This window comes from Camponotus floridanus, unplaced genomic scaffold, assembly GCF_003227725.1.
Source record: "Camponotus floridanus strain SB8 unplaced genomic scaffold, Cflo_v7.5 scaffold136, whole genome shotgun sequence".
Classification (NCBI taxonomy): domain Eukaryota; kingdom Metazoa; phylum Arthropoda; class Insecta; order Hymenoptera; family Formicidae; genus Camponotus; species Camponotus floridanus.
In genome coordinates, this window is record NW_020229255.1 from 283,696 (window position 1) to 309,417 (window position 25,722).

Here is a 25,722-nt window from a genome sequence, read left to right on the forward strand (position 1 = left end):
AAAATTAAATATTTCTGATATTTTCGATATTTCTTGAGAGATATCTTTTTTATATTCAATTGTTTATTTCACTTTAAAATAATAAAAGATATAAAAAATGTTGATAATAATTGAAAATTGTATATCTTGATGTTAATAATATTATAAAAATTAGTTTTTATTTTACTGAGAATAGAGAAGAGAAACTTCCGCATTCTTTGTAACAAGCTATATAATTTTGTAGGCAATTGTTTGCCTGTGCAATTGTCAGCTCAATTATGTGTATGTTCAGTTCAATTGTATGTGTATAACTATACATATATATGTTGAAGAAAGGCCAGCAGGATCAGCTTTCTGAGCAAACTGGTGGGGATACATCTGTAAAACCTATCTCTTATAAATTCTTTCATTAATAATCGTTGCAGTTTCCTGAAGCAGTGTCGAGTATGAAGTATTTAATATCAGGTTCGTTATGTTTCTGTGTTGCTTATGTTATTTTATATTAATTGTGTAAAGAAAATCATAAATGTCATTTCTATTTCAACGCAAAAATGATTACTTCTTTGATTTTACTTTTTTTAAAATGATAATTTAGGAATCTTTCTTTGTGCTATTGGCCTCTCATTAGGCGATGTGGAGTCGGAATTTAAAAAGGCGAAAATCGAGCCTGACATTATAGATAAGGCACCAATCGAGAAGATCGAGGTATGTATTTGTTTAAAATATAAACAGATATTTGTATAAGATGAGAATTCATCTTTAGACAGATTTCTAATTTTATTCTACAGTTTTTCGAAATTTCTAATTATGTAGTTATTGCTAAATTTAAATAAAGCACTTTCATATTTATCCGAAAGATGAAATTTTTAGATTAAAATTTAGAAATCATTGACATTTGACAAAGAAAAAGAGAATAAAAAGAAATTGTCAAAGATGATTATATTCTGGTATTATTTATTCAAATCATATATTATTCAGGTAAAATATGGTGGTAAGGTGGTCGATTTGGGAACCGAGCTAACGCCAACTGAAACTCATGAGATACCTGAGATACATTATAAACATGAAGGCGGAGTTTTGTACACACTCGTTATGACAGGTGTGGCTTGTGTGAATCACTTGAATTACATAATTGAATCTCTAAAAATACTCTAAACGCTCATAAGTAAAAATTCTTATCTTAGAATCAGAAATTCAAAAGAATCCAAGTAAGATTGTTTTTTTTTTTCGTTATTTGTGATGTGTGTTCTCCACTATATAAATAACGAAGTAGTCAAATGTGCTATCCTTGATCAGTTCAACTTTCACTATCTCGAAAACCAGTTTTCTCTCGATCGTCATCATTTGACGACGCGAGAATCCACTAGCATTTCAATTGTCAAGTTGAGGCTTATGTAAATTTAATGACAATGTGCAAATATATCTAGTATTTTATAATAATAGAATAATATTAGAATTAATTTCGATTTAATTAGTTTTAATTACTATTTCTTATATAATACCGGTCAAAAGAATTACATTACTTATAGAAACAGAAATCATTACTTTACTGAGAAAGAAATGTATATTAATATTATCAATTCTATATTATAATCTAATATTCTACAATATATTATAATTTAATATTCTAAATTATAATAATTCAATATTTTATTATATGTATAATACATACTGTGTTATCTCTCTCTTATGTTTTGCTTTCAATATTGTCACACATACTCTTGGTTCTTAACAATTTTTAAAAATTTGTTCTGATATTTAATTCTAGCATATTTGTGAACACTTCATAATTGTTTTCGATTTATAAGCCTCATTTTTCAGACATTTCTATCAAGTTTATACCATAATTGTTGTGTTAAATTAAGATCCAATGATTGAAAAGGCTTTAAAGAATTAAAAATATTGTACTGTATGAGTAATGTAATAATATTAGGACTAATTAAATCGAAATTAATTCTAAAGTGATTTCTGTTGTAATAATTTTTATTATTAATTTTACTTAATTTTTAATATTAGAGCATAAAATAATAGTAAAAAGATACAAATTGATAATAATATATTTATGTTAATATTGATATTTATATTTTTATTCATTAATGATTTCGCTATTTTTTTCTATTTTCTATAAATTCAATACTTTTTACTATATAGAGGTATTTTTTTGTAAAATTTTCGTGTCTAAACAAATATATTCTATACTTTAGATCCTGATGCGCCGAGAAGAGGAGGATATAACCGAGAATTCCGACACTGGCTCGTGGGAAATATACCGGAGGAAAATATAGCAAAAGGCGAAATTCTAGCAGAATATGTTGGCCCTGCTCCGCCGAAAAATACTGGGAAACATCGCTACGTGTTTCTCATTTATAAACAAAATCAAGGCGCTATTACTTTTGATGAAAGAAGATTGAGTACTTGGTGAATATATCTTATAATTGATCGTTTTGATCAGTTTTGATATATTGCATAACCTTGTGTATTCATACAACTGAATATTCGATATTTTTTATTTTCTTTGATTTTAGGGACGGAAGTCAACGAAAAAGATTTTCTATAAAAAAGTTTGCAGAAAAGTATAACTTGGAAGGTCCAATTGCTGGTAACTTTATGCTAGCAGAGTACGATGACAATGTACCTCTCTATCATAAGCGTCTGAATCTTTGATCATTCAATATATATGATAATAGATTAAGCTTTAGATAAATACTAGTATATAAAATATGAATTTCATATATTATCTTAAACCTTGCTATTGGTACCTTTAGGAAATTTTTTGGAAAATATAAAATATTTTACTATTTTTTAAAATTATATTATAAGAATGCTGTACTACAATCTATTTGTTGTTTAAAATGAAAAGAACATGAACAAACAATGAAATTAATAGTTATTGATACTTAATTTTCATGAAAGATGAATTGCGCCTTTTAAACAAATACAATAGTGTATCTTTTTCAAAGTATAAGTGCACTTCTATAAAAACATTATAAATGTTGGAGAAACACAGAAATTTAATATTTATCAGCAGAAAAGCCATTTCTTGCGAATTCTATCTATGTTCGTTGCATGTCGTTTTATTGTTATAAATATAAAAGGTACATGACATTCATTACGTTCGTATCCCCGAGGTCGTTACAAGACGTTAGAGCGCCTTTACGGGCGTATCACTAGTAGTAGGTATGAATTCTTAAATTTTACGAGCTTATTCTCTACGATTAATTATTAAATACCTGCAGCTTTAGCATTACGTTATACACATTGACTAGAATATGATGAGCGCATTTCGTGATCGACATTACGATGCTGATTAACACCAATGTCCAGCATCTCAAAAAAGAATAGATAGAAGCTAGTTGGAAAGCAGACTAATTTCTTCATGATGTTAATATAGAGTATAGTCTTCTTTGTTTCTATATATCCTTGAATTTACAATTTTATATGACTGCTTGCACTTGCATCATGGAAATTATTGATGACATGGAAATTAAATTGTTTCCAATGTCTTGTCATATAGGCCTTTAGAATATTGTGATAATACATATTTAAGCTTAATCAAACTCACTTGTTTATCATGTTTTCGTCCTTTAAGAATATGAAAAATTACTCCTTCGAGCGAGTACATATGTTCCATGAGCAGCAGTCCAAAACACGGTCAATTGAGGAAATGTGGTGTCTTATTATTAACGCTTTTATCACACTATTTTTACGGACAGCGCAATGCTGAGAAAGTGAACTCCTTTTTCATCTATTGATAACATTATCAATATGTTTCGAAAATCTTTCCTTTTTTGATTTATGCGAAATTTTCTTCGCTATTTTTCGCCAATTCATCTGCAGCGATATAGTTTTTAATGTCTTTATTATTTTGCATCTAACGGTACGACTTAACAGATTAATTAGCGAATTAAATATATACTGTAAAAAATCGCATTTTCTTTCAGGATAGCACCAATTTGAACTCACTGTCGAATTCTCTTTTGTCCGCTTCAATATTATGTTTCACCACGACAAAACGTTCACGAATACTTGTAAAAGAAACCTTCTATTCCTGGCAGTGACAGCGGTCTCACGATCATGATTGACAGTGACGATAATATTCATTAATTCAACGCAACTCGAAATCGATTCATAGAACGATGGAAATTCTTTAGTCCCTCTTATTGTACCATCTTACCAAATATCCCGTAAGAACGGTATCCCGAATATATTGCTAAATTACCGTGATAGATTTACTCCAATAATCGTTCAATAATTATAGCGGTTCGTGTTTGCTCAACAAATTTGCTCGATACGTTAACAGAATCAAAATTTGCAATTCTAAATCTTCAAGGCAGAACTAGATCTGGGTATACAGATATATTCCAGCAAAGTTGGTGATCTCGTATGTCTCCCCAACCGCCATTACCTTTGCGGAGTTTCGTCTTCTTCGCTGTCCCGGCGATCGTCAACGTTAATTGCGAAGGGAACAGATGATTGCGCGCCGCCTTTAAAACATTTTGGACCTTTGCTATCACTGCTGTCGACTCGCAATTGTTCTTCTTATGATGTACTCCACTGTAAAGGTACATTAAATATACATTTTAATATCGTTAAATTAAATTATCAAATAATGATAATAAAAAAATGTCATGGAGACGAGAATTAAGATTGAATTTATATTTGATACGAAACAATGTGTCGCTATACTTGCCATTCTCCGATATGGAAGACTCTAGGAGCTCTCATCGTCATCGTGATCAATCCGGATTCAGCACGAGGCGCTATTCCGGCGCCTCGGCTAGGTGGTAGACATGTTTGCGCGATATACTGCAGACTCCAATCCCAATTGTAGTCGTCATACGAGCAAAACTGCGCGGCGCATTTCCGCAGTTTATTCCACGTGATGCGATTGAATGCCATGCCCATGTTATGTTTGCTGGATATCCACGGCGTCACTTCCGCCTATTTCGACAAAATAAAAGAAATTAGATGATAGTGATTTCGCACATTTTGTATCTTCTTATATAACATACAACTCTACTGAAGGAACTAATCAATACTATTGTGTCTACAATTGTGTCTACAATTAAAGCGATCAATTGAGACAAAGTCACAAATTCAGTTACAATATTTCTCGATTCTCTATAATTCCAGTATTCACAATTCAAATTTGCTATTTATTTTTAGAATTTTATTTTATTATTTTTAATTACTGTGACTTTGCCATTTTATTATGTTTGTATCATCATTCGAAACATGCATTACTATGTCTCAAGAAAATGAAAATTCGTCAAGAAAATTCTACAAAGGAGTCTCACCTATGTATTGTGTATTTAGCATGGATGTAAGATAACATGTTGTACAACATGGAACATTGAATCGATATTTGTCTATAAAGAATTTGAGTATTATTTTCTACAAGACAAGGAGAGCTTTCTTCCCTTAACTCAACGTCAAGCAGTCGGAGCTAATACAATCGATCACAGTTTTTTGGATCGATGCTATGATAAAAAGCCGTGCAAAATTTGGCAATGTATAAAATATCGAGGTAACGAGCAAGATAATAATCGTGTCTTCAGAGATAACACGATAAGACGAAAGGGGTAAAGCGAAAAAGAAAACAAAAGGAGCTGTGCGAATAGGAGGAATCAAAGTATCTAAGGCGGTAGGCGATTTGTTGCTGCTATTCGGGCGGGATTCTCGAGAACCTTCTGATAATGATTGTAGAGACTAGGCAGAAGTTGGAAGGCCCACGCGGACGCTGCTTGCACCGCGTTCGCGTTCTGATAGTAGGTGGAGGACACGCCGCTACCGCCGCCGTTGAAGCTGCCGCCGCCTCGGCCGCCACTTCCGGTACTTCCGTTACTTCCGGTACCGATCGTGTTACCACCAGCATTATTAACGCCGTCGCTACCACCGCCATTGACGGTAGTGCCGCCGCCGCCGCCGCCGCCGCCGCCGATCCCGTTGCCAATTTGCTGTTTCTGCATCATCAATGCCGATATCTCCTGTCGCTTTAATCCACGAAGCAACTCCTTCTGCAGAGCGCTATTGACGCCGAGGTACTAACGGATCGGGCGTGCGTGAAACATCGACACAGACACACTAATAGTGAACATATGATACGTCCGATACCTTTAACTTTTGTAAACGTGCAACGGTGCGACGTACGACTCGATATTTCTGCCTCGAGAACTCTGCATGTTGTGGATTAATCAAAGAAAGAGAGATATACGTATCGCTTAAAAGCGAGAAAGCGCGTTTTATCGATAACACGCGTGCTAATTTTGCCAGATATTGTTATATTACCAAGCGTTAGCAATAATTGTTGTGCCGATGAAAAAATCATTATTCTTATCTGCTTACTTATATGATTGAGGACATAAATATGTGAATTGCTAAACGCATTGCCGATGTGACTGCCTAAAAAATGCGTCTCCCGGTAACGTGAACTCCGGTAACCCGCCCGTATTCGTAATCCTTATCTCTTGTGCATGGAACATCGCGTAAAGCAAAATTAAGACTGTACCAAGACGTAAAAAAGAAGCTCTCACCTTACGACTAAAATCCGTAAAATAGTTGTACGTCTTTAAATATGTACCCAACGACAGAACATTGCATCTCTCGCAATTGAGCTTGCACGTGCGTTCCATGAGTCTGAGCACGTGTAAGAAATCTTCGGCGACGTAATGATCCTCCTCAAGAAAGAGGACCATCCCCGTATGATTTCTCGTTACCGACAATTGATTGAACACCCAGTTCGCTTTCCACCACCAATGATGCTTCGTCTGCGTAAATTTAGCTTCCCTATAGTGGCCGTACAAGTCCGGATGTTTGGCGTTGGTGCATTTTAAATTTAAGGCCCTGTAAGAAGAGTATAAAATTCAATTAATTTCGATCAAGAGAGATGCGCTAGCGACGCATTATGAATAACGAAGCGATATAAATATTTGGATATAAATATATTTGGACTCACTGTTCTTTGCGAATATTTCGTTGACAATCGTTTGGTCCTTCGCCAGGAAACGTATGAGGATGAGTCTGTATACTATGCGGGTAGAAGATCTGCATTACTCGGCAAAAATCGACGCTCTGTACGAGGTAATTAATATCCGGATGCCAGATATCGTGGCTAAATACAAGAAGAGCCTGCTCGATATCCTTAGCTTGCGCAAGCGAAACGATAAGGTGCCGCAGATAAGTGATTCGCTTATGCACTTGGATGACTATAATCGGTGCGTCATTGGCCAACGGTCCGAACGCCTCCTCATTGTACACTTTTTGCTCCGCATTCGCCCGTTCAATCTTCCGCCGGATTTCCGCAATCTCTAGTTCCGTAAGTGCTCCTGAACTAGCGTTCAAATTTGTGGAGGAATTACGTCCCTCCTTCAAAAATCTGAAATTTCAAAATATTGTCTCATATAACTCGGAGAATATAAAATTATTACAGACATGATTATTCCTCGTCAATTGAAGAGTTTCCCTTAAATGGTATAAGTTTATAAATATAATAGTGTATCATTCTGAAAAGAAATAGATTCTTAAAAGAATTTTCAACTTTAAATATATTCAAAAGAAACACTTCAAATATATAGAATTTAACACTAAAACATTTAACATTAGAACAATTAAACCCATCAAAATGTGACAGATTTCAGATTTATTATTTTCAAATTACAAAAATTATTAAAGTGCTTTTATCGGAATATATAATGTTTATATCAGTGACTCAGGTATCAAATGCGAAGAAAATAAAAATAAAGATTTGAAAAATAAAGATTTTGCGTTGACTTTTACCATAGATATACATACAAATGACATAAAAATAATATATCATACTTAAAACTGAAACAATAAAATGATACACATAAAACTGAAATTTGATAAAAATGATTTAAATGAATTTAGTATAATTACTGATACATATATTGATATTGATAGATCGCATTGTCTATACCTCAAATTTAACAATAATTTAAAATTGAGTTTGGATGGCTTTATGTACCATTTGATTAAGCTATTTATATATTTCAGTTTATTTTCTGCAACCTAATTATTCTAAAATTTTAAAGTTTATAGTGTACCTAAATATTTCAAAACCCGTTGAAATGATTTAATAACTTCATATTTCAGTGTAATTTATTCAGAAACTTGATAACGTGCGATCGTTAGTATGAAACAAAACGAAACATGACCAGCAAAAATTATTTTTTTCAAAGAAACATTATATCTTATAAGTTAATTAACTCGATATCATATTGCGCTGCTTGCTTGCGATAAATATTGATTGGTATCGGTGACATGATATTTTGATACAAATTAAATTTAGAAAAATTTAATTTAGGAAAATCATATGTTTGTTGTTAATTCGCTAAAACTCATTTGCAAAATATATTTGTGCTTTTTTGTTTCCTATATGATAGAATTGGATAATTATAAAAAGAATTCCGAGAAACGTTAATATTATTGAATGTTAATATTCATACAAATAATATAATATATGAATACTCTGAATAGTTTTATTTTAACTAGGAAAAAATAAGCGTGAAATATATTAAAAATCTTTCTAACTGAAGGCTATATTAAAAAATTAAAAATAATAATAAATAAAATGTTTTTTATATCGGTTTTTAATACCGGTCAAATTGACAGATGTGCTAAACTAGGTATACATACAATGCTGGTTGTTCTAATATTAAAAAAAATGTTGAGGAATTATATACATATAATTATATACATATAATTAGTATATTCTGTGTATCAATTAAGTATGTTAAAAAATATTTTTCAATTAAAGCTTTTTCAATTAAAGCTTATTAAAGAATATTTTAATAGTAATAATATTTAGAATATTATATTATGAATCACACAATAACGATGTTTGCAATCATTGACAATTCTACAAAATTTTTGATATTACCTGTGCAATTCTTGAGGTACGAGGGAATAAAGCGTTTCATTCGATGATTGCCCGGAATCATCTCGACCCGTCAAACTGATCACATGAAGCTGAAGCCAGAGAAACGTAGCCAGGAAGACGAACACGAGAGTCCTCAATAGAATCCCGCGACCTGCTCTCGATCCCCCGACCACCGTCGTCCCTAAATATTTCAATCATATAATATATATAAATGCACCATGATTTCGATATTCTTTCAAATGATAGAGAATTCTTTATCTTGAAAATATGTAAATTTAAAGCATTTATTTCCTAATGTAATGAAAAATGAATTTTTTATAGGCATGAGAATTTTATTGAAAAATATTGCAATTTTTTTCTTGATTCTAATAAAAAAAATTAATTCTAAAAAAAAAGAATTTTTACCAATTTTTTCTCTAGTATTAAGCTGGCACCTCATATCTTTGGCTCTGTTCCTTATATTTTATGATGTGCGATGATGCGCTATCATTAAATTTACCTCCCGACTTTTTCCTGCTATATAATATACAGCCAGGGTACTGCTTCGGAAAACCTTGTATGGTCGAGTCGTGACCTTTTCCTGCGCATAGAAATAATTAATGTTAAATAAATGTATGTACGATAGTGAACTAGTTTCTTTTATCGCTTAATTTTTTTCTCTTAGATCATATCTTTATTTTACACAATTAGAAGGAAAATTTTCACAAATAGTAGCATGAAAACGAACAGACGGAAAACTTTTATTTAAATTTTTAATAAAGATACATTATCACAACATTTATGTTATGAATTAAATAAAAAGAAGTCGTTGTCCTTTAAAAATGTATAAGTTACTTTTATTATTATAAAAAAATCGAAGAAAGTCTTAAGTATATTTAAAAAAAAATTTAACTTAAATATATACACTTGAAAATGTCTCCAAATTTTATACTTGTTTTATCTCTAGTATTAAATAAAAAAATATGCTTGGAAGAAATGTGAGAAATTAAAACTTTTGCACAAGCGAGAAACATATTTATTTTTAAAAAAAACTTATTATTTTTTAAAATAAAGATTTGTCTTTAATAGAAAAATAAAGCAAATAGTTTTCCGTTTAACATTGAAATCACGTCTCTTTTAAGGGCTATATGTCATTTGAATTAAATAACGAATGTACAGTCGTAATGTCTAATATACGTATATAATTAAAAGTTGTATGCGATCGATACTTGAGTGTATCCGCTTACAATATCACTAATATAAGTCACGAGAGATGCCACAACAATAGAACGACAATGAGATCAACATGATAATAACGTATGCAAAAACGTCAGGCGTAAAATTTGTCACGCAAACGTGTATTTGCATTCATTGAATATTTGACTCGCAAACGGTCGCATCGCCTGGAGCCGGCGATACATATCGTATAAAATTAAAACAATATGACGAATGGCAATGGGATTGCACTGAATAAACGAGAAATAAATTCGCGCCGCGAAATATTCGTCAAACGTCAAAATGTCGCATTTATATAACGAATCTTATGTAACAAATTGCGCGTTATAATAACGTTATCACTTTATTCTGCATGATGAGACGTTGCATCGGTTCAATGGACATTCGACGACTGAATTGAATCGAAATCGTTATTTCAAGTCGCTCTTATGTAGAATGATTCATGTTAAAAGATATTATAAATTATCTTTTGTAAAAAAAGAATGATAAACTTTTTTTTTGTATTTCAAGATTAGATTAAATTGGGAAATCTTTATGAAATACAGAATCGAAGTCTCGAAGGAGAATACGAGGCAACTGATTTAAATTCTTTAAATAAAGTCACGCATTTTTTCATTTTACATAGAATAATTGTTCGCATTGTTCTACACAAAAAAATATCAAGGCGAAATCATTGAAAGACGACATAAATAATTCACGTGACATTTCATTTACCTATGACTTTCAAGAAAATGCCGGATTTACGCTGTCAGTAGAGGGTCTGACAGAGTTTAGATATAGAATTTTAATAACAATAGACCATCTCTACAAAAAAAAGAAAGGTTATATTATATTCCAAATATTTTTTCAAATAGTAAATGTATTTAATGAAAAATATCGCACTTTAAGATTGTATGCATTATTATAAAATAAATGCAATGTATAACATAATAATTGCAATATAAAATATATTACTATAATTGCTTTAATATAAATACTATATAAATACTTTTTTCTTAAAAATATAAGCCTTTCTTTTCTAAATTTAAAAATATACTTTTTAAAAAATTCCAAAGTAATTTTGTCTTGTTTAAATTTTTTTTGTAATATATCATAAAAAAATCATAAAAAAATTTCATTCAGTATTACGTTAACAATATTACAAAATAAAAAAATACGAAGTATTTTTTACAGAGAAAAAAATAATCTATGATGCGATAGAATCGGAGATAATCTCTATTTGAATCAAAGATCTGGAAATTCTTTTTTAAACCCGAAGATTGCGAGTTAAACTCAACTATCCCATTTATCCCGTAAAGTCCAGACAAATTTTATCGAATAATTTTATGTTCATTTTCCGAGAAAAAATAACTTGTCACACTTTACGTGGATCATATCTTATTTAACAGTTTAGAAATCGTTTCGGTTAAACTGATATTACTGACTTATTTTTTCGCTCACCTTTCATAGTGTCATTCCTAGGAAATTGTCCTGAAACAAAATTCATAGAAATTTTAGCAAATTATATCGAAAATTTGCAAAAGTTAAAATGGATATATTCACATATATCACATGAATTAAATATATATATATATATATATATATATATATTCAATGAAATTGTAAACATATTTTTGAATTCAACTAACACAGGTATATTGAGTCCCAAAATCAATCGGCAAGAAAGTGATACATATTAATTATTTATTTATTTATAATTGCAATGAAAATAAAGTTTATTTCAATTTATTCAATTTAACAATTTCATTGCGACGTAATGATTTCTTATTAGCATATGCATATATATTGTATGGAAAAAAACTCAGAGTACATATAACATGCAGTAAAATTGAGTACAAAGTACAATGCAGAGATTGAAGATAGAAAGATTTTCTGCGACAAAACTCTGTGCAGTTGCAATAAAGATATACATATAAGCACAGGTTGTGTGAGAACGTGCAGTTTATTATAATACAGTGTGGGAGTGTATTTTTGCAAGAGAGAAGAAAATATGTTTTGAATATAACAAGAAAAGATTTGATAATCATTATTATTTATGTAACTATTATTATTTTAACACAGATAAAAACATTCTATATATAACTTGTTATTCGTGTTAAGATAATAATAATTGCATGAATTGTTGGACGATCTTTTCCTATTATTTCAATGTAATAACATACATGTATATTCAAAACATTTTCCTCTTTCTCTCTCTCTCTCATAAAAATGTATTTTCACGTTGTATTATAATAAACTGCACGTTCTCACACAATCGTGCTTATATATCTTTACTGCAATTACATAATTTATCACAGAAAATCTTTCCATCTTAATTTCTGTATTGTACTTTGTATTCAATATGTATATATGTATATATTTACCACAATATTTGCGATGTTTTATCTACAAAATTACAGCTGTGATGCAAAAAAAACTGTAATCAAAATTTTTTCTTCGTTAATTCTCTAGTCTCTCTTTTCGATATATTCTGTTTAAAGATAGCTTTTCTTTCATAGCCCACATATTTGTTCGAGAAGATATTGATTACTAGTAGATGGTGGCACATGTACATATATTTTTTGCATACTCAAATTTTCTCAAAATTGTTTACTGCATATCTTTCGATAAAATCTTCAAAATATCTTAAACAGCTTTGTTGAAAATTAAACGTTATTGATAAAAGTAAAGATAAAAGTTTTCGATACAATTAATTGCGAGATGTGTTCTTGCTTATTAAAACGCATTCAAATGAAGGAGGAAATTCGATTCTATTTTGAGCATCGTGGTATGAGTTATTGATTGTTACTATATCAGTATAGCAATAATACCGTTCGTTATTTGATTATTATTTAAAAATAAATATGCGAATATCGCGCAATTAATATACACCGCACAGACATTGTTCATCGTTAATTAATGCTACGGTAACGCAGAGATATTATTAATAAAAGACGTGTGATATCTTATGGGGTATAGATCTTTTGATATAGAGGTACATTTAAATTTAAAGTGAATCATTCGGTGTACTTTGATTTGTCATGGAGTGTGAAATCACACGTGTAATAAATATAAAGAGTTTTTAGGTATGATAATAGTTTCGCTTGAGATTACAAATCAAAGATAAATACGCAGTTTCCGCATGTCGGGATATTTATGATAATGTGCTGATGCAAGTGTAATTCAAGGTCGTTACTTTCAAGGCGACAACAGAATCATGATAATCCATAATCATTACTGGAACTTCGTTACATGTATAGCAGTTATGTTTTCGCACATTACATGTGAATTATTTCTTTTAGAAGAAAAATATTCGATTCTATACAGAAACAATTGCGTTTTGAAGTCTTTTGGCAGAAAATCCAGGTTGTAAAAAAAAATGAAATTTCTAAAAATTATTATATTAAGATATCGAAGTGTATTGTTTTTCTTTGAAAGAATAGCATAAGTTCTACTAATAAAATTTATGTAAAAAATATACATTATATAAAAATATTTATACATTATATAAATATACATTATATAAAAATAAATATATTTATATTATATATTTTTATATAATATTTATAAAATATTTATATAAATATAATTAATAAATTTCACCAGGATGTTCATTCTAAGAGCAACAATGTGTCTCAACATGTAAAATAAAATTAAAAAAAACATGATGCAATTATAAGATTGAGCTGAAGAAAATTATCACATTTGAAATGAAAGCTTTTTCTTTAAATTAATTTTAACAATTTGCTGATTATTTCTTCGATACCTCAAAATAAATCTCTTCTCGATCGATTAATTTATCAATACCGAGAAAATATTAAGTCTCTCTGCAGGAACGATATTAAAATTCATCGAACGATATTAAAATTAATTTCCATTTGCTTGTATTCCATATGTACATGTATGAAAATGAACGTCTGACGAATCTGACGAGATATGATTGACAAAGAGATTTGAGATCTTGCGTGGGAAGAGAATTTGGTGGGAAGAACAGAATGACATAGATATACGTTATTAGATATGATAGATTTGGGCTTTCAAATTTGGGCGTGCAAATTTCGTGTGGTATTTTCCTCCTATTTAATCGTTATATTTATCGCGATGACAATAAAAAGCTCGCAGCTATGTGCAAGATATCGATTGCTGTGCTTACGTGTGCACGAGTCTCGAATTCCATTCGCCTATCTTTGATCCGCTTCACTTCTTTGGCAGATGTTCAACGAACTCTCCTTCAATCTGCCCGCCCTATATTCTCGAAAAACTTCTCACGATTCTATCAAATACGGCTTGACATTTCAATTGCTTTAAATTTAAAAGCCCGGCTTCCGCTAAAGAATTCTGCTAGGATCGATACAACCGCGTTAACTGAATATGACATTAAACGTCAATATTTACGCAAAATAATCTACACTTACCAAGTCACCTCTTAGCTTCCATGGATATAAAAGTGATGCTTTTAAGCAACGATAAATTTTTATGAACCCATAAAATCACATGTCTGACGTATCGTTTTTGCTCAATTTAAAGACTACTGTTGACTTACGTTGTAATCTCACGATGAAGTCGAATCGCAAAATAATTAAGTTACTTCAAGTCGTGATTATTAGTTCTATTAAATTCACAACTTTTAGTTGCACGTTCCATATTTTTTTTACATATCTTTCCCGTTTCTTTCCTTTCGGAAATAAAAATTGTGTTTTTAAAAAATCAAAATCCGATTTAAAAAAAATTTGTTTTATTACAAATCTTGGTATTTATCTGTTGCTATCGCAAACATTATGAATAGATAGCGTCATCGATCAGATGACAAAACAGTATTCATATAGGCCATTATATTTAAAATCACTTTATATACAATCCGAAAATGTTATACGGTCATTTCATTAGCTGAACGGAATCTTAAGATGATTTGTATCTATTGCAAATAATATTATCAATTATCATTACCTCAATGAAGAAGAATGATGCACCGTCTGGTCCTTCATTTTCACGAAATCTGAAACACATACGGATATATAATAGTAAGCGAGAAATTTAGCAAATAAGATATTCATAATAAAAAAGGCACGTATTTTTAAAACTATTTATTTCCAGAAAAGTTGCAGGATAACATGTTTTCAAGAAATAATAAAGATATATAAGAATAATAATAAAGAAATAAAATTTGTTATATGTATATTTATATGTATACACAATATGTTTTTGATCGTTTATTCATTATAATCTTTCTTACTCGATTTTTACGAGATAAAAATTTCATTATATTTTATTAACTTTATAATCTTGAATATTTTAAATGTTTAGAATTTATTAAATGTTTATTATGTCTCTTGTAACTATTATAAACTTATTTATGAAAATTAGAAGCAAGTAAAATAAAAAAGAATGAGGAAGACGATTATTTTTTATATACATAATAATATATAATAAATAATTACACAAATTCAACAATATTCAATTCAATTTCAAAAATTTTAATTTCCAAAATTAAATAAATATATGAAGAATGCTATATAAATATATAAATCTGGAAAGATTAATTACTGGCTTTATTGTTGCAATTAAAGTTTATACGATGTCTGTCAAGAGATTGTGTAAAAATATATATTAATGGCATACACTTGAAAATAGGTATGAATAATACGATACAACCCCGGAGGTGAAATTAAGACTACGTTATGCAAACAATACAAGCTGTTCTACACGATATTATATCGATTCAATACCGTTCCGCTTAAATGAGTCTTTAGATAACAGTCTTTATAAACGCGACCGTATCCGTGTATAACATGTATAACATGTATATTACTATATTTCTAAGTGATCTGATTATGTCATATTTTAATCGCGACCGTGAAAGTGCTTGAAAAAATGAACTTTTATCTTGTGATATTTTGCTCATTGTGGATATATAAAAGGATATACACGAATGATTGAAAACTTTAACATACAATATCACATATATAATAAATGATTCTTTTATATGAATCCTTTGATATAAAAATTTTAAATAAATCCTTTATAAATGACGTAATTAACTATTTGAAATTACTTTTCATATATTGCAACTCATACAAAATAATTGTACTAAAAAATTTTTATTATATTTTCCATTAAAAATCGTCTCATTACGCATATACTTTATTTATACTTAACTACTTTTAAGCGATATGTCTTTGTTATCTTCTCTCATTCATTCTTATCATGTGTAATGTGAAGTAATTTTGCTAAAATGATAGAATTTAAAAAATTTTTTTACTATTGTTTTACTTTTTTTCTTCCTACAAGAATATTTTTATAAAATATTTGTATAGAAATGTATGAAATTTCTAGTGTTTTCTTTTATTTGTACAATTTTAAAATTACATGATGTAAAATATTCTGCAAGATGTAGTAACTCGTTGTCAGAGCTCATTAGTGTGCATGAAACCATGGGCACAATCGAATTGGAAAATACAATATTGATACAAGCTTCCATTTTCTTATAATTATCGAGACATACGGTTCATCAAACTCGATATTCACAGACCACTAAGTTTAATCGGGTAATTCTTTCATTTAATTTCAAGGACTTTATTTTAAAAAATTCAATTTCAATTATACTATGAAGTTTAATTTTAAGTGGATTTTATTTTAAAAAATATTTTAATTATACTATGAAGTTTAATTATACAACGTATACAATGTGATGAGAAATTAAAAATTGATTATGAAAGTGAAAAACAATTTTTATTTAAGAAAAATATAATTTCATGCAAAAAATAGAGATACTTTAAATTTGAAAAAAAAGAGAATAATAATAATAATAATAATAATAATAATAAACAATAATTTTCTCATTATGTACCAATCATCATCAATTCTCATTCCCGGCTACATATGATTTATATTAAATTATTATTGAATTATTATTATATATTTAATTATTATATATATTTATTTAGAAATATGCGAAATACGCGGTATGCAAAAAAATATGGTGAACGTACCACTGCGCGTTAACGTCGAAACAAAACGTTGAAAGCGGCCACTGGAAATTTGGACACCTTTATTCGCGGGTGCATGCCTCACTCTAGCGCTTTTGACGAGTGCACCGTCTATTTCTGTGTTTCTCGGAGAGAAGATGCTATACTTGTTATCGCGTCGCGCATGGCGTTGCTACCATTGGTCGCCGTTGAATAATGCATCGAATCATATATGCATGCATATCGGAGATACATATGTATCCGCTCGCGTACACACACTCGAACGGGGAGGGAATAGGTGGATGTTCATCGATATGTCGCTGTTTCTATTATGCAAAATATCCATATGCGTATGTACATGTCATAGCTCACGGATATTACTGCAGTGTCCCTGAATATCGATTTACTGGTATGCATAAGCAAGTGCAATAATTTTTTTTTTACAATCTGACAATTCCCTCATAATCGCTCTAGCCATTTCCTCGTTGGAAATTACATATTATGACAAATAACACCAACGAGACACGTTAAAAGCTTGAAAAGCATCTTGCATAGAGGCATTTATTTCGATAAAACTGCACAAATACGCGATTATTACATATCGAACATTTGGCGCGAAACAAATAACAGATTTGCTTTATCGTTTCCATTTGACAGAATTGTGTCACGATCGACTATACGCATCTCATGATTATTTCGATTATTTTCTCATTCAAATTATATGCGTAATTATATTAAATCTTCTGTAAATTTGATAATATTATGTAGAATTAATTAGATAGAAAGAATTTGATAAGCTCTGGAAACCGAGAGCACAAAAAATTTTCACGATATTTAACAATTTATTTCAGAGAGATATCGATCTTATGGTCTGTCGAGAATTTTTTACCTTTCATTTCTCTGGTTCTCGAGTCTATCAAAAAAATTTCCCCTTTTCTTCCAGTCTTGTTCGTAATCATGAAATTCAAGAGAATTTGCGTAATAGAATAGCGTTTTTCGGATATAGCCGTACATTTCAAACGTTTAGTAAATTTCAATTAATCTTACTCCGATATAATATTATTAAAATCTATGTCAAGCAAAAAAATATATATGAGTAAAAACTCCAAGAAATTAAACGCGACAAAATATTATACTTGACTAGACACTCAAAAATATGATTTACTTATTACATATACATATAATAAAATAATCGTAATGATATAAGAAAAAGAATTAATTAGAAATACGTACACACATTTTAAGATTTTTGGATTGTAAGCTTTAATTATCTGATTTTCCATTTATTGTGTGTTTAAAAAAGATTGATAAATATTATCGATCACAAAGAAAAAAATATTTATTAATATTTGAGAATAAATATATTTTTTTTAAAAAGATGGAAATGGATATTTTTATCAATTTGATAAGTTTTCTATCATATGATTAGAGCGCAATAAATAAATTAATTAAAAATATTAAATAAATTAATTAATTAAATATATTAAATTATTATTATTATTATTATTATTTAATTAATAAATTAATTCCTTTTCTTTTCACATAAAGAAATTTAATTGAACAATTTTAATTTCACAACGCACACACACTTGATAAAAGATTTTACCATCATCTACCATATCCAAAATGCTATTGTGAAAAATCGCTACACGTTTCGGTTCAAGATATTTTCAAGATGTTATGCATCGCGTACGTGTGCACTGGAATAGACGAAATTGCACACGCGATTCGCATAGAGGATGCATTCAAATCTGCTTTTAACGAAACGCAATTTCTAACGTATTTTAATCTCTGATGTGTTGTACCATGAAATATTATTCGCTATCAAAATGACATTTGCGATCGATATTTTTACCTAATGATCTCTATCTTTTTCTCTCTCTCATTATCTTTTATCACACGCTATCGTTTGCTCGTTACATTATAACTGAAAGTCTCGACTTAATGGGATTCCTGACATTTTCTTCTCTATGACCGGACGCGACTCGTTTATCATTAATATTGACATACGATCGTCAGATAATGAATCACTAATTTGGATTTCTTGGATCATGTATGACATTAAACATATATATGGCAGTTATATATAAAGTGCCTCATATAATGCCCTGCAAATCCATTTCATAGTATATTTTTTTGATCGATTTAAAAATTCTCCTTAAGAAAAATATCAAGGAAAATCGAAATTCTTTTGTAAATTTTCAATTTTTTTCATTGTAATTATCTGCCAAATTAGAATGCTTTAAAATAAATTTTAAAATTAATTGCAAAATGTAGTTTTATTTCCTATTTAATTTCGGAAATTTTAATCTGTGAAAAACCATTCTTTTTCTAAATTTTTTAAAATTGGATAATTATTGATGGGCTTTTGCCATAAAACTATTTGAGTCTGGATCTTTTTATTTGATATAAAAATATTTAATTTTATATCATTATATATTGAAAAAACAAATTACAATATTTAAAAATTAAAATAAAATATTTATTCATTAAAAATGATTGTTATTAACAATACAAAAAAAAATCTATATAATATTGGTAGTATGAATCTTTGGAACGATAATTAGAGCGATTAAATGTATTTATTTAATGTAGTTGGTAAAAATTTAATTATTTTTAATTTATATAAATTTTGATTAATTATTTAATTTTATAATTCATTACTTAACAAAAACATATAAAAATATACGCATCGATTAAAATAAAACATCCTGCATATGTAACATTTAAAAATATTAAATATATTAAAAATATTATAAATATTATATTAAAAAATATATTAAAATATATATAAAAATATTGTATATAAAAATATTATATATATTATATTAAAATATATATAAAAAATATAAAAAATATTATATTATTAAATCAAGTCTGGATATCATTTTATTCGAAAAAAATGAATCATTAGATAAAAGGGACAATCGATGTAATTGAAGCAAATTAATTTCATTTAAAATCAAAGTGTAAAAAATGTCAATAAAACTATTGTGCAAATTACGAAGCTATTTCATTGCAGATATCTCGTAAGAAATCGTCGATCGGCTATAACAGCAGCGTCATACAAAACCAGTATCGCATTTTTCAGCTGGCGTCACGCGGCGCAGAGATCGACGCAAATAAATAATTAACTCCAATCTCATGGGACCGGAAACTGCATACGCGCTGCGGTTAACGGCGCAATGAGATTGCGGTATATTAGCGATACCGGGTGAGAGAACGGTCCATGTGCGCGAAAACGAACAAAATACATATCCGTCCGCTCCGTCCTTGTCAGGTGTATACATTTTTTTTCTGGTTTTTCGCATATTATATAGTTTTCAGAAACAGCTGTTTGTATACCTACGTGTCTGTATCCTGAGAGCACGTAAATCAAAAAGCGGCCGGATGCATCAATCGCAAAAAAGGCACCGGAATAACAAGATCCATAATAAGGGAAGCATGCTCTAATGCATTATAATTATAATTGTGGAGTGATATAACCGGAGATTTACGCGCAGTATCTTGTAATATCAATTTTCCATAATAATATCATTATATATAATGTAAAAAAAAATAATTATTAGATAACGCAGTAATCATGATTATGTATAATATCGCAAAAATTCATTCTTTGTAAAAAAATGAAAGGAGAGGGAAGAGAGAGAGAAAAGGAAGAGGAAAGAAAAATTTTTAATTTATTTTATATCATTTTTATTGCAATGTAAAATTGCAATGTTTGCAGATATTAAAATTATACTGTTAAATACGGAATAATATAGGGCAATATTTTTTAGCATTTATTAGTATGTGACTTTATTTAAGTGAGTTTATTTAATGCAGCAGCGTCAGGATGTTGGATAACAATGCGACATACAATGCGGAACTACGTATAAAATGTTCGCTAACAGAATGACCTGAACAGTTTCTTTTTCGAAAACTAAAATAATAATCTGTCAAAGCTGCATTAAACATTTATTTAATTTTTAAATACTTATTTTTGGTTAAACCAAATTTTTAGTCATGTTTTTAGTTGTGATTCTCTCTGAATTTTATTAAAAAATAAATTCAAATATAATATATAAAATTACTATGTTTTTTCCTAACGCTCAATTTCTCAAAACTTTGTATTATTAATCATTCATATTTCTATATTTTTTCATTAATAATAAACTTTATGTTCGCATTAATAAATAATATTTTAATTTCCATAACAAGTGCTTTACTCATCGAGTCACATTTTTAACCCAAGTGTAACACTATAAATATGACGTATAAATGAACATAGTCTACATTCTCTAACAAGATGCTAATTTAAATGCAATGTTAAAAGAAGTGTCACTAAAAATAGCCGTATATCACAAAGCGTTAATGAATGTTAACAAAACAATTCTCATCTAATTCCCACTTAAATTAACATTTTATCAAACACCTGCTTTATTTATGTTAATAAAAAGCCTTGTGGTCGACCACAAAAATGATCCAAGAAATTTTTTGTATAAAACACACATGATTTTGACATTCGACAAAATAAATGCTCTTATGTATTATGGATTTGTTTCTACGAATAGTGATTCATGAATTTGCCTTGTTCGATTTTCAACGGTATAAATTGCCATTAATCGATCGCTTGTATTATGCGAAGAGTTGCGCAATAAATATCTGATCTCTCACTATCTCGATTTCTTCACTCTTACTCATCAAATATAAATCTAAAAATATTAACACGCGCGCATCTTGCTCGATCTCGATTGGATAAATGTCTAACTGGTTCTTACCCGTTAACTTTAGTCCTGTTGCGTGAAACAATTCTTACGCAATTCTCCATTCCGGTTTTTTTAATAATGTCCTCGTTAAAATAATTTTTGTTCGTGTTAAGGACAAAAATGTTTTGTTAAAAATATTTTATGAGTTACTGCTTATTAAACTATTTAAAAATATTTTATGAATTATTGTTTATTAAACTAGAAATAAATGTTATACAATTATCACATTTTCTTTTCTGTTCATCATTCTCTTCCTACATAAAATCTTTAATTGTTTTTTTTTATTTGATATCGTTAATTATCATTAATTAGCAGAATAACGCTAAAAATTGTCATCAAAAAAATTGTCAAATTTTTCATATAGAATCTAATAATATTTCTTATATACAAATTGACTTTCTTCTAATAAATTTAAATTGAGGATATAATTTATTATTATACGTGCACGTATACTTTAAATAAAAAGTCTTTTAATAAAAAAATCCTTCTTTTCTCCCCAAGTTTAGAATTTCAAAGTTTAATCAAGTTTGAAAGTTATATTCAAAAAAATCGATATCTCCCCTTTATATATGATTACACTCTGTCTTCTACCTTCAAGTAGGAACCAAACAAGGCTGACATGATAAACCTTGTATCTTCTTTTCATCTTTTTCCTTAGGAATAAAAGAGTCTAAAGAAAAAGAATACTTTCATACATAAATTCAGGTAAATATAATTATATAAGACAAGGTAAATTCTTTATATATTTTAAATATTCTATAAACAAAGTTAATCAACTATAAATAAAACTATATATAATATATGTTATTAAATAAAATTCTGACGAAATTAAATTCCATTCGAAATTAGATCTCAATTTAAATTTATATAAGATTTTATTATCTACATATCTTTGAAATTATTTTATAGTTGATATCTCATAAATTACATCATTTTTTAAATTAATGTTTAAGAGATGTTTAACATTACGATAATTTAAGATTTTTATATACCTATATAATATTTTTCGTTTAAAAAAATGTCTTCCATATAAAAATATATAAAAAATGTGACAAGCGAATACGAGAGATATGAGAGATCATGCGTATTAAGAGATCGATACTAATATGCTGAATCATTCGGTAATATTAATCTTAACGACTCTTGATAGATTCTAAATGCTTACTTGACTTTTGCCAGTTCTGTTTTCGACAAAATCAATAACAGATCAACATTAAGATTAATCGACGCTGATCAAGCCAAATTAAGAGCCCATTTGTGAATCGTAACGTCTGGATGTAACATAAAACGAATCCTATTTACAGAATTAAAATGCTATACTTCAATGACTTTATTATTCGTGACAAACTCTTTATAAAGAAATTTTACGATTCAAGTTACATACAAAAATATCTTTTCATGATATTTATTATAAAGCAGAAAATTATATAATAATATTTCATTTTATTAAAATTTTAAATTATGAATTTATTCTGTTATTTGCTAACAATTGTATTTATTAAATGCAATAAATATTTATCATGCATAAAAATATTTCAATAATTGCAGTATTTCTTTGCAAAATATAATACGTATATAATTATTGAATAAAAATATCGTGATTTAAAAAAATTTTTTTATTTATTTGATTTTATTTTGTGATATTCCACGATTAAATTAAAAATTATAAGTAAAAAAATATATTTACAATAAAATTATAAATTATACGAATGAAGAACTCAAGCCAATTGTCGTTTCAGTCACATTTATAAGTGGAATCACGTTTAAAATGAGATTACTCTCGTGTATAATAGAAATCTGAATTTGGCACAACCGATTTCAATTCTTCGTATGTTACGAACATCCTTATCAGTGTTAGGGCAATATATCGATCGTTCGCTGTCTCGTACCGGACTGTAACATCCGTGAGACACTATACACAATGCGGCATGGACGCGTTCCACGATCTACTCTAGTATATATTTCTCCTCGTATACAGGCGCGATAAAATGGTACTTCCGTTTTCCTATACCGAGAGATCGACTCTTCCATTTTCCTATATTGACCTGTAGACCAGGCCGGGATCGAACAAGCCGACATATCGTTGTCAAAATTACGGTCACCGGCGCATGCCGACTATCTTGTTTCTCTCAATTGATTATATGTGTATAATGTAGTAATTATATATAATGTAATAATTATATTATTAATTATAATAATTATATAATAATTATACAGTATATGTATAATAATTATAATAAAAATATATATAATAATTATACAATATATATAATAATTATATAAAAAATATATAATTATATAATAAATATATACATATATATTATATAATTATATAATTATATAATAAAATAATTCTGTGTAAAATATTTAAAAGATCCACTCATGTTCTCTATATTTATTGGTATTAGATGTATATATTTATGTTTGAAATGCAGTTGCATTCGATGCCCATCATCGATTATGAGTTAAAAAAAAATCATGTCTAGAGAAATTCGTGTTTGCTCCATATTAAATTTCGGATTTAACTTTTGCATCCCGAGATTCAAATATAACACATTCGTCATCGCGTTTAGTGTCGTTGAATAGTTTAGTTGAAATTCGACGAAGTTACATTTAAGCATGTCGTACTTGGCGATTTTTGAATATATCATGATTGTGCGAAACCGGCTTTTAACATATAATGTGTGACAATCGCGAATTCAGCTCCAATTATCGGTTAGGAATAAATATAGAAACATCTGTACCCGCGAATTTAAACGTCAAACGCGCCGTGAAACTATCAGATGTTACTCGCGATACGTGTTTGCATTCGATATTATTATCACTTGAAAATCACATAATTAGGCCAATTACAGACTTAATCACAGTCTGCAATTCAACTGTCGGATGATCGTGAGATTTTATTCGCGATACGCAATACGTGTTTCCGTGTTCAATGTCATCATCGTTCAAAGATCTACACGGTCGACATTAAAAAATCCTTATTCATAAAACACACTTCCCGACATTCGCGCTTGTGATTATTATTATCGACTAAGAATTATGCCCTTGGAATTTATTTGCAATTATCTATTTATTTTAATTCAATTTCAAACGAGCTCTCTCTTTCTCGCATTTGTTTCTAAGCACAATATTTTTGGTTTCAAATTTTAATTTTTTCCATTTACTTATTTAATTAAATCTATATGTAGAAGCCGAAAGGGTTCATTCCGCCCCTCGGATTCAAGAGAAAAACCGAGGGAGGACGAGACGCAGCGGGACGAAAATGCAAGAATGAGAGCGGAATAGGGAGGACGAGCGAAGCGTGCGAATGGTCGACGAATCGATCGATAGGACATCGCACGCGGCGTTATTTCTTGCGCGTTTCATAATTATGCGTTACTTACAGCGCTCGGCTCGCCCGGCACGAGCTCCGTTCCGGGCGCAGCTTCCGGGGAGGCTCTGTTTCCGGTGGGGCGGATCGACGACGGATTGTCGTCGTCCAGCGCGCGGCAAGAAGGTGCCGATGACAGGGAACGTCGTATCGGCCACATGCAGCATTAGCATCACCACCACCCGCTACCCGTCCACCACCCACCACCCGTCAACCACCACCACTGTTACTCGTCAAGATTTACTCTCGGTGACAACACGAGAACACCCGCTCACTCGCGGCACGCGAGTCGCACGACGCACTCCCGTAAATCGACCTTCAACGACTAACGCTCGTCTCATGTATTCGCGCGGAGTGGGGATGGCGAGGAGGTGGGGGATTTTGGTGGGGGGGCGCTCGTTCCGCTGGGCGCTAGGGTCTCTAGTAAAGTCACTAGATTAACAAAGTACCGCAATTTTGATCTCAATAAGATAAGATGGAGGAACTTTGTTAATCTAGTGACTTTAAGATCGCCTAAAAGCAGCCTATGACAAAAAAGAGTGAAAACTACGAACAACTTTGTGT

At 29.7% G+C, this 25,722-nt stretch overlaps 2 protein-coding genes across 7 annotated transcripts; one reads left to right on the top strand and one right to left on the bottom strand.

Annotated features, from left to right (window-relative positions):
- The first annotated feature begins 258 nt into the window (after positions 1–258).
- Positions 259–2,941, top strand: LOC105250522 (protein D2). Its single transcript, XM_011256673.3, has 5 exons — positions 259–444; positions 575–684; positions 958–1,078; positions 2,184–2,397; positions 2,505–2,941. The coding sequence occupies exons 1-5, from the start codon at positions 426–428 to the stop codon at positions 2,641–2,643; spliced, it is 603 nt and encodes a 200-aa protein (XP_011254975.1). The 5' UTR covers positions 259–425; the 3' UTR covers positions 2,644–2,941.
- LOC105250520 (alpha-1,6-mannosyl-glycoprotein 2-beta-N-acetylglucosaminyltransferase) lies at positions 2,836–25,568 on the bottom strand. 6 transcript variants are annotated; one of them, XM_025406207.1, is made up of 10 exons: positions 25,172–25,568; positions 15,020–15,068; positions 11,534–11,563; positions 9,284–9,458; positions 8,879–9,059; positions 6,935–7,354; positions 6,513–6,822; positions 5,667–6,023; positions 4,670–4,920; positions 2,836–4,533 (listed from the first exon to the last, which is right to left on the bottom strand). In XM_025406207.1, exons 4-10 carry the CDS (start codon positions 9,315–9,317, stop codon positions 4,305–4,307), a joined length of 1,782 nt encoding a protein of 593 aa, XP_025261992.1. In that variant the 5' UTR covers positions 9,318–9,458; positions 11,534–11,563; positions 15,020–15,068; positions 25,172–25,568; the 3' UTR covers positions 2,836–4,304. The 6 variants fall into 6 exon arrangements, with proteins under 6 accessions (XP_025261992.1, XP_011254970.1, XP_011254973.1 ...); XM_011256668.3 differs by having other exon boundaries at positions 9,378–9,458; positions 25,172–25,566; XM_011256671.3 differs by having other exon boundaries at positions 5,667–5,942; positions 9,378–9,458; positions 25,172–25,563.
- Positions 25,569–25,722: the final 154 nt, after the last annotated feature.